The sequence below is a fragment of the Passer montanus genome, unplaced genomic scaffold, assembly GCF_014805655.1.
Source record: "Passer montanus isolate IOZ18808 unplaced genomic scaffold, ASM1480565v1 scaffold10, whole genome shotgun sequence".
Lineage (NCBI taxonomy): Eukaryota > Metazoa > Chordata > Aves > Passeriformes > Passeridae > Passer > Passer montanus.
Window position 1 is genome coordinate 25,476,758 of NW_024356505.1, and position 14,764 is coordinate 25,491,521.

Sequence of the window (14,764 nt, forward strand, 5' to 3'; positions counted from 1 at the left end):
AACAGATGTGGAAGTAGAAATATATTTACAAGTGGAATACAGATGGAATACCACAGATGAAATGCACTTTTGTGTATGCAGTTGTGCAAAGCACTGTAACAGGCTGTGTTCAGGGTCTTATTTTAGACATGGTTGAACCTGTTGGCTTCCTAAATATATATTATCAGAAGATACATTCTTATTTCTTGTTTTTTATGTGAAACATATATGAGACTAATGTAATAATTTGTGTTTATCTACATCCCAGCTTGTCTCCAATTTACCAGCTGTGGTCCCTGTGTCACTGCCCAGATTGGTTTCAACTGCAGCTGGTGCAGTAAACTCCAAAGGTAGAGAAAATAATTTCTTTTCTTTTTTTTTTTTTGTGTGTGGGTATGGAGCTGTGCTCAAAGGCTATCCAAAACCATTTTCTGCAGGTTATTCAGCATTAAAAGTTTTTTACATTTGGGTTTATATATATGCATTCATATGAACATAAATCTCAAGTATCATCACTAGCAACACATCATTGTCACATTTCACTTCAACAATTAGGCAAAAATAGTCAAAACAGTTGACTCAGGAGTTAAGCCCTTTTTCTTATTTCTTCAGTCATACTTTTAAATGCTTTTGAAGTAGAATAAGAAGGAGACATCATAATAAAAATCATATTTTCTCCCTACATCATTGGCTTCATCAAAAATAATTTAACCCCATGGAGATGCAAGGTGGTAATGTAGCTGTAAAAACTTCCTTGCTAACAGCAGGGAGGCCAACACATCCAAACAGTCAGAGTACTTTCCTTTTTAACCTTTAACCCTGTCCTTACACTTAGTGGGTGTGTTGGGTCTCCTCAGCCTCTCAGTGACACATGGACCAGGACAGTCATGTCCATGGCAGGAGTGATTTAGATTGTGGAGCAGCTGAAGCACAGCCAGCAAAATGGAAACTCTGCAACTGCAGCTTCTCAAAAAGTTTTTTACTCACTGACCTTCACTGACCATAATGATGAATTTCATGCCAGTTCTCTGAAACAAAATGCAGTATCATAATGGGCATTCAATGTTGCTGTGCTCTTTAGCTCTAGTGATTAAGTTTAGAAGTACTTTGTATGAAACAGAAGTATACTGATACAAGAAAAGTTAATTAACATTCTAAAATAGTGCAATATTTTGACACCATGTTGAAGAACTGGTAAACAGCTGGAGAACACAGCCCAGAATTAGAAAATTTGGGTCATTTTTATAATGTTTTCTTAAGCTACAGCTCCTGTAGTAAGTGAAAAGTGTTCCCCATTTGTTTTGCAAAAACCTTTTTAGTGGAATTAGAGCTCAGACAAATCAAGTAATACAAAGCATACCAAATATACTGAAGAGTAATACTACTTCTAGAAAACTGTTCCAAGCAAGCATGAAGAGTTCTTGGTTGCCTTAGCTGATTCTTTGCTTTCAGCATTGCTTCATTCTCCTCCCATCAATAGATGCTGTAGCACTGAGTTCCTGCTGGCTTTGGTTTGAGCAGGGTCTGTAGCTTTATGGCCAGCGTTCTCCTTTCTGTTTGGATGAGCTCACATTGTAAAATACAGACTGCGTGTGAAGAACAGGTGCAGAAGCCTTCAGATGCTTTTTGTTTCCCTCCAGTTTCCAAACACCTGAGTTTCCTCAGCTCTGAAATTGCTGAGAAATATGTTTTGCTCACTGAGGCACAAATTCACTGTGGAGAACTAAGTTTTATACTTCACCTTTAGCAGGAGCAGAACCAGCCATGTAGCCACACAGTGTTTCCTTCCACTCATTTAGGAGCATTTATGGCTTTCCCCTCACAACTGGAAAGGTGTAATTTACTGCTGAAAAATGCACAGTCTGAACACATCTATTTCTAATCAATTAAAGTTTGAATGAAGAAAACCTTCCTTACTTTTTTTTTGCATATGGAGATCAAAGATGAGCCTACTGTGAGTTAGTCCTACACTGTTTCCAAAACCAGCTGTCTCCACTGTGCAGCATGGTTGTTCTTTTGACAAGATGCAGCAGGTAGACTGAGTAGTTTTATTGCTATTAATTAGGCCATTACTGACAGTAGTGAGACTGTCACTTCATGCAGGTTGTCTTTGGGCACTGTTTGACCACGAGCAAAAGCAGGAACTGGAGAGAATTTCTTAGAAAAAGGATGGACACTGAAAATGAAAGTAAGAATATGCTTCTACATGGGAATTTCAGTAGTTTTAAAAAAGTCATACCATACAAGTTTTATCTATCAAGATGAGCAATATTCATTCAGGTTTTAGAAAATGGAGAATTGCATATGGAGTCGTAAAATAGCCCAGAATGGAAAAGGTCATCCAAACTAACCTCCCACTCAAAGCAGGGCCAGCTTTGAGATCAGACCAGTTTCTTTGTGACTTTGTTCACCTAGGACTTGACCACAGAGGCTGTGGTCCAGTCCCCAGAACACTTTACACAGGATTTTACACCTAATCTGTTATCTTGCTGTTTCCTCTGGAAACATGGCTTTGATGGATGTCTGCTTCAGGCCTCATTGTCTTTCTTGGACACTCATCTCCAGTTTCTGAAATGAGTAATTTCAACTATTTCATCTCTATGGAGAAAGAGATCCGAAATAATAAATGGTTAAATATTTTGTGAAAAGAGGCAATTTGCTTTCCAAAGTGTGAAAACTGAATATTTATTTGGTTACACTGCAGGATTATTGGGATGAGGAATCATTCTGTCTCAGCTTTGAAAATTTTTTGCCAGTCTGCATACTCTCTTGCTCTCTCTGGACTTCTAGTCTAGTGCCTCTCTTCCTTTACCTTGCACTTTCTCAGCATGTCTAATCATTTTTAAGAGATAAAAAATAAAACAAATAGTATTCCATTCTCAGTGGCAATGTCTGGTTCAAAGAAGAGTACTCAGAATCATTTGCTTCTGTACCACATTGTGGTTTTGCTCCCCACAAAAATAAATTTGCTGTGTTAAAACATTCTTTTTGCATGCAATCAACAAACATTTCCTCAACATGAAAATCTAATACCCTGGTTAAAAATCATAAAGGATGGAAAGTTGTTAATTCCTGCCTCACAGTCCTTCAGCTTTTTCTGTATGTCATTGCTCTTCACTCTCCAGCCTTATAAATCAATGGAGACTTTTATCTCCTGTTATGATATACATTGCTCTGCTGCAGTAGGATAAAATCAGACTGAAAAACCAAGGCAAAGAATTCCATGAAGTATTAACTTAGACATTTCAGAAGCACCTAAAGGACAAAGAAATTAATATTTACTGTTCACTTTCAAATGTGTGCCCATAGGTATTTTGAAGTAGGAGGAATGCTTAGGAGCAATGCCTGAGTAATGCTTCTCAGTTGCAAATCTGAACTGGACACAGTGGTCCAAGAGATAAGAAGCCAAGACTGCCTCTCTTGTCTGCATGCAAATCCCAGAGTGGGGAAGCCAATTTGTTGCAAAAACCTGAAGGCTTTGAACTGGCAGTGGTGGGTTTTCAATGTAGCAATAATCTCCTGACAGACCTAGCACTTAGATTTGTGCAGAGGGAGGATGCCTGTTTACTTTTGAGGGCACTGATAGGTAGTGAGGGTCAGATAATGCCTGGAACACACACACAGATGTTCTTTCCACAGTAGTACTCTGGTGCTCTAAAGTGAGATATTCTTGACCAGACAGACTTCCAGGTGGGTAACAAGCCTACACATATCCATTGGGAAACACAGCCTTTTTTCTCAGGCACTTATTACCCCATTTAGCCAGAGAAATGTTACTACCAGGAGCACCATCTTGCATTTAATTTCTTTCCTTGCATTAGTTGTAATCTACATATTGAATCATTCACACAGCAGAGTACAGTTTTTTGGGGGAAAACCCCCCAAAACATTATGTAAAACCTTTAACTGCACAAGGAAAACTGACCAGTGTGATCATTGCAGAAAAACTTTACTCCCCATTGTGGGCAATCTATTTGGAATGAAAATAGCTTTATCCTGCAACAGTGGGTTGTTTCCTACCTGTTACTTCAAACCAGCTGCTCTGCAAGCTCTGCAGTGGTTGGAGAGGCAGGTTCATTTTGGATGTGACTGAGGGCCAAATCCTCTATTCCTGCACTCTCTACAAGCTTAAATCACCATTAGCTCTTTCATAGGAGGTCATCAAACTATCCAGTCTGAAAGCCAATATATGTGTCACACAACTTTATATGACTGAAGCAAAGGCACATCATTTTCCTTTGACTTCAGCAGATGGAGGAGATATGTGTCACACAACTTTATCATGACTGAAGCAAAGGCACATCATTTTCCTTTGACTTCAGCAGATGGAGGAACCCCCTAGGAGCCAATTTCTGTTGGAACTATGTATATTTTATAACTGTTTCACAAGTAAAACTCTTCAAATGGAGATTCACTAAAAATATGTAAGCTAAGATGGTATTCTTTCTCCAACACAAGTATCCATGTCTATAAAATGCCTGAAACACTTTAGCATCTGTCCAATGGAGGTCTCCAGTGGCTGAAATGCGGATCATTTGCCCTTCATTATCTCTAACATGTAAAAATTGGGAGAATTCATTAATGTTAGATTTGTTTATATCATCTTCTTATGCATCTGAAAATGTTTGTATACTCTCGGCACTTGGTATAGCGTGCACATTAGAGATGTCATTTTCTAGAAAAGTTTTTGAAAGTTTTGAGACCATCTTGCTGTTATTTTATAACTTCAGTTTATAAAACTTGCTTGCAGATACTGAAATAGTGAGTTCTCTTGAAAATATTTGAAGATGATTGTCCAATAAATAAAGATTCCCTAGATATTGATGTTTTTATTTTGATAAACCGCAGGAAAGTCTCAGATTTGGGCAGTGAAATGAAACTGATATTTCAGAGCACATTCTTGCAATCTGTGCATCCTGGAGACTCAGGCTGTGAATGTCTCATGCTTCACTTCATCAATACAGGATAAAAGCATCCCCCCAGTACCTGCAACATCAGTCAGTTTTGGTGTGGTAGCATCCCCCCAACAGTGAAGATAAGAGAACTGGAGGGCTGTAGTGCTAAGGGCAGGAGCTGTAAACAGTTTAGATGATAGCTTTACTCAGCTGTCACTGTTGGAACATATATCCAAATTTTTATATGTTGGAACATATATTCAAAATTGTCTGCCTTATGCCAAGGGTACCCAAAAGGCTAACAGCTGGCTCCACGAGGATTCTTTGCTGGCAGACTCACTTGGGTTTTCAAGGGAAGTTAAACAGAATAGGAAAGCAGTACTGAAAGCAACTTTCTACCAAATTCTGGACTTAAGTATCTAGGACCAAAAAATTTCTCAGGGTCCAACACTTTGTATAAGAAAAAAAATCTTCAGATGAGTCTAAGCAGGGTTGAGCAGTGAAATGCCCCATAGGAGCCCCACGAAGCTTCTCTACTCAGTAAGGGTGACGCTGCCTTGACACAACAGTCTGTCAGTGATCAGAGAACCCCCAGAGGCACAGGACATAAGTGAACATTGCTCCTCTGAAAACAAGTCACCCCTGAAGAATGGTCCACTGGTTGTGGAGGTGTGTAAGCCTGAGCACACATGTCTCCAGCTCAGACCACAGGTCTCCTTGCGTGTCTCCAGCTCAGACCAGCTCCACTACCTCAGTCACTGGCTGCCTGGAGACTCAGGATTAGCTCCTGGCACTGCTCTCCAGGCAGCCCTGCTGGGGACTTCCCTTGGTCTGAAAAGTGACATTTTGCACTCTTATCCTTAAGAGTCTCTGTTTTCCAGAGTATGCTTTGAATAATGTGATTTGAAATCATATCAGTTTATGGTATTGACCCACAAAGTGCAAACCCCCTGTTTGAAAATGTCCTGAAAGAGACTGTGCAATTTCCAGGACTGAGTGCAGTGATGAGCTAGGGCACTGCATGGATTTTAGGGAGTCATACTGCCCTTGTGTGTATGCACAGCTCCCAAAGCTTCTTACGCTCTTAAAGCAATTCTGAGGTTTAAAAAAATTGAAATAATCTCATTTGTGGTACATTTTACTTCAATGCTTAGTCCTGTGTGCCAACAATAGCTCTAGTTGTGTAAATGAACAGGTTATAACTGGGGTTTATGGAACGTGTTCTGAGCAAAGTGAAAAATCAGAAATGTGTCTGGGAATAGTAGCAATAATGTGGTTTAAGGCTTGATACTTCTAATCTTTTATTATGATAATCACTATTCCCATTTAAGCAGGTAATAAAGAAACAAGTTGTTTTGCATTCCATGCTGATTAGCTGGAAAGCAGGGATGGAAGAATCTTTAGGCACCTGCATTTTTTAAACAAACATGTTACAGTTGAAATATGAACTGACAGTTTTCCATAGTGCCCTTATAGTAACTGAGATAATAAATAATTCCTATTACTTGTCTTCTGAACGTCTGGATAAGTTTGAAAAGTCTTGTTTGTTCTTCCTTTAGAAGGAAATTGGAAACATATTTAGTTAATTTTCAAATGTGAGTTCGTGTCTGGAAATTTTTAGTATCAGGTAGAAAAAAAGGATAATGTTTTTTGTTTGTTGGTCTGTATATCCCAATTGGCAAGACCTGTTGTCATTTTAAAAAGTGTTGACTCAAATACTGTAGTATTTATAACTAACAGTTTTATGTAACCTAAAATATTTATCAGCTGAGCAAAGTACCTTCCCTACAGAATTTATAAAACCATAAACATAATTACTATGCTATCTGACTAGACAAGCCTCTGGATTTACGAAAGCAAATAATTAAACCCAAATAAGAAACACATAGCTTATTGTTTGATATCTACATTTTCCTCAGCTTTTACACCACACCAAGGGTTGTAGATTCCACTGAAGAGCAGGGAAAGGCAAACCACATCACTGAGCTTGGTGTCATCTGCAAACCTGCAGAGGGAGCCCTCAGTCCCATTGTTTGTGCCGTTGATGAAGACATTAAGCAGTGCTGGTCCCAATACAGACCCCTGGGGAATCTCTTGTCATCAATCTCCATTGGGACATTGATCCTTTGACCACTACTTTATAGATGCAAATATCTCATCAGTTCCTCATCCACTACACCATCCAACCACCAAATCTGTATCTCTCCAGTTTAGAGAAGGATGTTGTGAGGAACTGTGCCAGAGCCTTACAGAATTCCAGATAGGCAACATCCACTGAGCTTCCCTTCTCCACTGACATTAGCACTCCATCATAAAGCCTCAAGGTTGGTGCAAAATGCTGACTTTGAAATACTTCCTCATTTTAACTACTTGAAGTTTTAAGGGTTGTGAGTTTGGTTTTGGTTTTGTTTTTCTTTTCTGATTGCTTTAGGAATATTTCATAGTTCAGTTGCAAATTAAAAGATGGGAGGAAGACTGGCTGGTATATACTCAGGATTTTTTTTATCCAAACACCGTTTAACTGACGGTAGTGTACTGTTTATTATTAAATTGGCCACAGTACCTTAGCCATTGAAATACAAACAACAAAAAAAGGCATTTTTATGGATTAAGTAGACCACCAGAGGGAGCATATATAATCCAATCAGTGTAATAGTTTCATATACAAATTACAAGGAAAATCTCATTTTAGATGCTTTTGAAGGGCTAGAGGTTTAATACATAGTGTATGCTGTTAAATGTATTTCATTCTATCAACATGTCTGTCTTCATGAATTTGCTGATCATACCCCTGCCTCAGACAAAGCAAAAGAAATGTGCCCAGATTCTGGATGTTTATATGCCACTACAGCTGGAGGGGTTTTCTATGAAAATATAGCTGAGTCCTAACACATGGGTCTTAACAATCAGATTGTTGAATTAGGTCACATTTACCCAAAGATAAATGAAAAGTAATGGCAGTAATGTTTTTCTAACCTGTATACAGTTTCTTTTCCAATTATGAAGCAATCATATTGCAGACCTGAGAATCAGAAAGTACAGCCCTCTCTAAAATGCAACATATTTTTCTTCTATTTTAAAAGATGTATTGAGACAACAATTGATCTTTCTAATCAAATCCAAGTGTTTCAAGAATAAATGTGTAGATTTGTCAGCCCTGATACTTTACTGATAGGAACAATACAATAAGTAGATCTATACTTTATTGAGCAGAAAATTGCTCCACACCTAACTTCCTCAAATACTTTCCAAGGTGCTCACTCTTAATTTGACAAGCTAATTTGCCCTCATGCACTGCAAGAAACTGTTAAGAAATTAGCATTCAATAATTAAGAATTTTGTATGCATGGTAAGCCTGATGGGACTAAAGCAAGAAAAGACAGTGGCACAAAAGCGCTTAACGAACAAAGCATGTTCTCAAACCAGAATGAGCTCAGTGATGGTATTGTTTGATGAAGAAAGCCTCACAAGATTATAGTAATAGATATTCTCAAGTGGGATGACAGTTCTGTTTAGAAGAGAGCGTTAACTTCAGTGACCCTGTAGATACACTTAAAAATAATGGTAAATGGTAATAGTACACTTATAAATGGTCATAATGGTACATATCAGTAAAATGTACATAACAGTACTTTGGAAAGTACTGTTAAGGAACGTAGATGGTCCTGAGCTCACAACGTGTTTTTGTTGAAAGTTAGCCTGCAGCCAGAGGAATTTCCAATTCACTGAGAATCTCACATGGATAAATAGCAAATTACTAGCCTTTCTACTTTTTTTGTAAATTGGTAGAATTTGCTAGTAGCTGGAGTCAGTTGAATTATTGTGGAATTTCTGTAATTCCCTACAGCACAAATTGTCTGGAATAATTCCTATAATTAATACTAATAAACCTAAAAATCTCTGAGCAGAAACCCAGTGAACATGCATTTGCTTTCAGGGGCTTCATACAAGTCAGTGCACGACCAGACCATTCATTCCCCAAGCTTCTTTTCTCCCCACATTCTTCTGCAGGGTACTCACTGATGTTCTCAGCAGCCCCATAAAATTATCCTGATCTGAACATTAATAATTTTGATATCTAACCAAGTGAATTTGAATCCTGCTTTCATACAGGAAGTAGCCAGTCTTCTTGCAGCTGCAGCATTAGTCACATTTATGCATACCTTGCTTTGCTTTCCTGAATAACTCAGAGCAGCATGACAAGAACAGTTATGTTCATAACTGATGCAGATTTTTAAGAAGTTCAAGGCTGGACTATAGAACTTTAAATTATTTCTAGAAAAGGAGCAGAAGATTGCTGATTCTCATTAGTATGAAATCCTAGTATTTCTGTTAAAATATTTTCTATTAAATTCTGGACCTGAAGACAGGGAAGCATTTTGAAGATTCTTAATCTAGATGTAATATTAATATTCTATATATGTATTTCTCACAATATAATTTGCTTTTCAAAATTTGAGATTGCACTTGATTGCAGAAAGGTGACACTGATCCATGAGATTGTAGAAAGGTGACACTCACCCATGAAAGGGTTCCACAGATGCCTTGTAATGTGATTTATACATGTACTAGACATTTTAAGAAACTTGACTGAGACTTGTGGCCATCATTCTGTGTGTGATAGGCTGTCTCTTGTGGGTTCCTACACAAGATTTTATAGACTTTCTGATTCCCAAATGAATGCCTCAAATTGTCACCTACCATAATTATTGGACTTTAATTGTATAATACAAAGAATGCAAGGGACATTCAAATTCAAATTTCAAATAACACAGACTTTTCTGATAACAAATTAAAATGCATAGTAACACTGCATTAAATGAATTGCAATACAAAGTGGTTTGTATGATAATTTTCGTAATACATGACATGTGAAATGTGAAATACAGGTAGATGATGAATAGATGAATACAGAACACAAATGGGAAAAATTAGAAAAAACTATGTTTGTTACTTAGACACAAGACTCTTTAAAAAATGCTGAGAGGGACGTTACCACATAAGGCAAAAACTGTACCTGCTTTACCTGCATTCAGAGAAAGAGCTTCAAGAAGGTTTTGACATCATCAGATAGGAACCACAGCTGTATGAACCCATATTCAAAGACAGAGGAACTCAGGGTCACAAACTTCTCTTTGGTTGTCTCACTACAATGTATTGTACCAAAACACAGTGAGATGATTTAACAGCATGTCTGCAGCATCATTTCTACTCTACTTAGGTTATCTTCTTGACACTCAGACTGTTTCTTCCATTTCTTATTGTGGGTAAAGTCCCAAATTATATCTTTTTCACACCTCTGAAATTTGCTACATTTTCCTTAACCTAACTAACATTAATTTGCAAGTGTTATCTTTATTTGCTAAACTACCGGTATTAGTATCCAGTTCTCTCTCTGTTGACTGTTATGTGTGGTTCTTTATACTATTTTGTGCTGACTACTATTCCTGTGCTACCGAAAGAGTCAAGTGGGCTGACCATCTTCCACTAATGGAAACAGTGGATGCTAAATAGCTCATGGTCGCTTCTCTAACCATATATGGCAGTATATATGTTTTGACTCTGAACATATTAGAACATCAAAGTTCTAATATGAAAGTTAAAGGGAATAAAAACCAAACATAATTTTGTTCTTAGTTCCTTGAGAGCTCTTAGGCCCCACAACAGCAGTTTCTGAGCCAAATATATAAGTAAGCTGCTTCTGATGAAACTAACTAGTTTTCCTAGTCCTAAATGAATATGTAATCAAAAAATGATAGGATAGTACTACAACAGGATAGTTCCATTATCCATCAGTGCTCATTTTGCAATGCTTTTATGCATTGCTGTACATAGAGCAGTGATACTGCTATTTTGCACTATATCTTGTCTTCTCTTCCAGTGGCCTGAAATAAATCAACTGTACTGTTTACAATAGATTAACAAATTGGACTTTTTTTTCTGTCCCAAAAATGATGCATTAGAAAATGCACAAATTTGCCCAACCCAAGTTTTATGACTTTAGGATGATTTTTTTAATAGAAAAGGTCTATAAAAATGGATTAGTAAAAAAATATTGATTGTGTAGTAGGTTCATTCTGTCTCATAGACCCTCTCAGTAGAATAATTTAGTGAGGAACAAGATATTAGATTTCTTTCCTTTCACGTCTGAGATGGACTTAATTTGTAGTTCCAAACTCCTTCCTTGATTACCAGAGAATGGTATGTTCCAAGAAACACTTGCTGGGTAACTTTTATCAAAAATTTGAATGTTCATGAGATTCATGTATTTCAGAAGCTATATACCACCTACCCATTGTAGCCTAAATTGTTGGCCTAGATAAAATTTTCCCAACTGGTCCCCTTCAACTGAGAACAAAATATTTTAGGAATGTCAAAACTCAGGACACATCTGTGGAAACATGCAGCCCAGATTATCACACCTGACTCTAGGATAATTTTTAGGATGAATGTTAATCTCCCTTTTTGGAAGCATTAGATTTTTTTCCTTTCATATAAGCATCCAACCCACTGCATTACCATGGAGAAATCTATCTTCCACCAATTTTTTATGATCACTCTTAATTTTTTTGGTCTCATTACAAGGGAAATAAATAAAATAAGTCAAGTGGTTTTTAATAGAATCAACCAAGATTTTTTAATGGAAAATTTTTTGCAATATATCAAATTTTCTTTTTCTTATGTTTCATTGAAATCTAATGCAGAATGGTAGCCCCAGTCACTTTTACAAGCATAGTTCGTCTTCTCATACAAAGTATCTTTTTACATAGTATTGCAAATTAAACACAGCCTGGGAGGCTTCCTGGGCATTGTAAAACAATTGTATGAGTCCCTAAAACATCTGTGATGTTTCCTGCTGTGATTTCAGTCCATGCCCAGGAGCACTGTCCAGAACAGTTCCCAGGCATGGCGCAGGAATTGGACTGTTCCAAAGGTTATTCCCAGCTGTCTATTTATGTGCAGCCTCCTCCTTTTCAAGGTTGAGGGAGTTTGCTTCTTCAGGCATAGGCCATTGTGTGCCAGCAGCCTTCAGTGCCAAACATTTCTGGGCATGTTTATTTTACTAATGCAGACAGAATGATCACAATTGCTGTAATTGCTTTCCAGAAGTGCTAACCTCTTATGGTTGTACTCCTCAATATAAACTGAGCATCACTGAGATCATATTTGCCTCACAGCCTCCTAGATATCATTCTGTAATGAAGTACCATGAATGAAAAGTCTCTTTTTTAGTATATTTTAAATTTTACATATTACTAAACACGAAATACTTGTCAAAAGTTTTTATTTAAACAAATCTGAAATTCATATGTCTCTTCATAAATTTTGGATTATCTGAGATTAGACCACCTCAAGCAAACTGCTCCATTTCCCAACATAGTCTTCAGATTTTTTATAGCATATATATTTCTCAATCTTTCCAGTCATGTAAACTCAGGAATTCCCTAACATGTTCTTGTAGAAGATATTCCCAGCTTAGGGAAATAAATGAAATTTTATGAGTACACTTCCTTAAATGTCATCTTTAGTTCCCACTCTATTCAGATATATTAACTCTTCCAATATCTGCATTATCATAATGCATTAATGAAATCACTGGATATCACAACAAATATCAATATGTACCATTAATTAAGTAACTGAGGTGCTCCTGCTGTTCTGTAATTCTTTTGTAATCTCTTTTGGTGACTGTTCCTGCTCAATGTTAACTTCAGAATTGGACCCACTTTTAGAATAAAAAATGAGACACAATTAAGATCTATTCTGGGAAACAAATGGCTTTCTGAACTTTAAGTTGCTTTGAACATAACCAGTTACAGGATGATTCATGTCCTTCCTTGTTTTGCCCTCTATCTGAAGAGTTCATTGAGTTTTAACAGAGGGTGTTTTTCTTAGCCCTAATTCACATATTTTATCAGCATATAAGCATTGGATTATGCAGAGTGAGTTTAGCACTCTTTGCTTCTCATAGCTCCTGCTTCCTTTCAGTTCTTACTCTTTTTAGAGTTGTGAATGAGCCATAGCAGGGGCAGTAAGCCAGCACTAACCAAACCATTGCTGCAGTTTTTCTAGCAGCTCAGATGCTGCTGCCCACTAGTGCTGAACCAGCCATGGTGTACACTGTATGATTACTGGGGGTTCATGTGTGATAGCAGACATGTGGACAGCCCTTTTACATACTGTCTCCAGGCACCAGGTCATTTTTATGGTCCTGTCACAAGGACTCTACTAGTAGTTAATGTTATCAGTGTGAGTTTTTTTAAAGGAGTAAAATCCCAACCAAAGTACCTGAATAAAAAAAAAAAACATGAGGAACATCTGAATGAGATCTGTGCCTTGGTACACACCGCCTGAGACTTGATGATTTTGCATTTAATTCCCAGTTCTATCATTCATATGTCTGTGAATTGTTAATGTTACTGGTGTGAGTTTTTTTAAAGGAGTAAATCCCAATCTAAGTACCTGAATAAAAAAGAAAGCATGAGGAACATGTGAATGAGATCTGTGCCTTGGTACACACCACCTGAGACTTGATGGTTTTGAATTTAATTCCCAGTTCTATCATTCATATGTCTGTGAGTACTATGGGAAACACAAAAGCTGTGAAATAGTGCATGCTCATCTGGTTTTCAGAAAATCTGGGCTTAATTCTATGTTCTGTTACAAATTCTGTGTTATCTCAGCTGATCATTCCATGTCTCCTATGTTCTGTTTCCTTATCTCTAAAGTGGAAAGTTTTCTCCAAAGGCAACTTTCTTATTTTTATGGATATTTATTTTTTAAATCAATGGATATGCAACACTAACTGTAATTCTGAGATAGTGTAAGCTGCATATTCAAGGATAGAAAATAGTTCAGACAATCATGTTAGAAAGAAGAGCTAAATTGTGCTTTTTAGGATCACTAAACAGAATGTAAAGTACATCCAGTTGTACTTCAGAGCTGTTTCTATCAAACCCGGAGAAATTACTTATGTGCCAAACATGTAGCAATGCTAACAGATGAATTCTCTGCTAACTTTGATTGCTATTCACTCTTTATACCCACTTTGTGCAGGTACAAATGCACAAAGTCAAAGCAGTGGCAACTGTAATCTAGTATGTGAGGGAGTAATCTGTGTGGCTCCTTCCCAAAGAACACATTTGATATAAATTTCTGCTGATTCTGTTGGAAATGCCAGTACCACAATCTCATAAATTTGACTCTAGGGTCCTCCTCTTACACTATCTTTTACCTTCTAACTGTTCAAAGCAGAGCCTTTAGCAACAGCATATTTTTTATTCTTTATCTGCTTTTCAGCATGTTTCCTTTATTGTTGTAACTGACATTAAGTTTATAGAAAATATCCTCCTATTCTTCTTTAATCAGAACTCTGCCAAGTCTCACTTTAACCACAATTTGATCTTTTTCTTTCTAGTGGAATTGAAAATAAAACTTACTTCTTTTATCCCACTTTTATTCTTAGCCTCTTTCAACAGAAAGAAGTCCCTATGGGAGTCTTTATTTTCTACTGCCTATTCAAATGTTGTGTCAGAGTTACAAATATTGAGGCTTATGCATGTTCAGTCATTTTCTGTAAAATAACAGCTTGGATTTTAACATCTTTTCCTTCCGTGTTTACTTGATATTTCAGGAATATATTACACAACATGTAGCTATATTTTTCCAAACTTTCCATCCCATAAAATTGTGGAACCATTGTCAGGCTGAGGATCAACTGCTGAACTTTGTTCCACTCTGATCATTCTTATCATCACCTGAATGTTTTAAATTTTGACCACAATGTTAAAACAGTGGTGGAATTCAGTGTTGCATCAGCTATTAATTATGCCTTTGTAACATTCAAATTTTTCATAAACATTAAAATAGTACAGGCTGGTTTTAGTTTC

General features: G+C 37.1%; 1 protein-coding gene across 1 annotated transcript in view; it reads left to right on the top strand.

Annotated features, from left to right (window-relative positions):
• Window positions 1-14,764, top strand: part of PLXDC2 (plexin domain containing 2) — a 251,777-nt gene that overhangs the window by 198,100 nt on the left and 38,913 nt on the right. Inside the window, exon 9 of the mRNA XM_039709905.1 lies at window positions 248-329. Coding sequence (XP_039565839.1) covers window positions 248-329 — 82 coding nt within the window. The remainder of the gene's footprint in view (window positions 1-247; window positions 330-14,764) is intronic.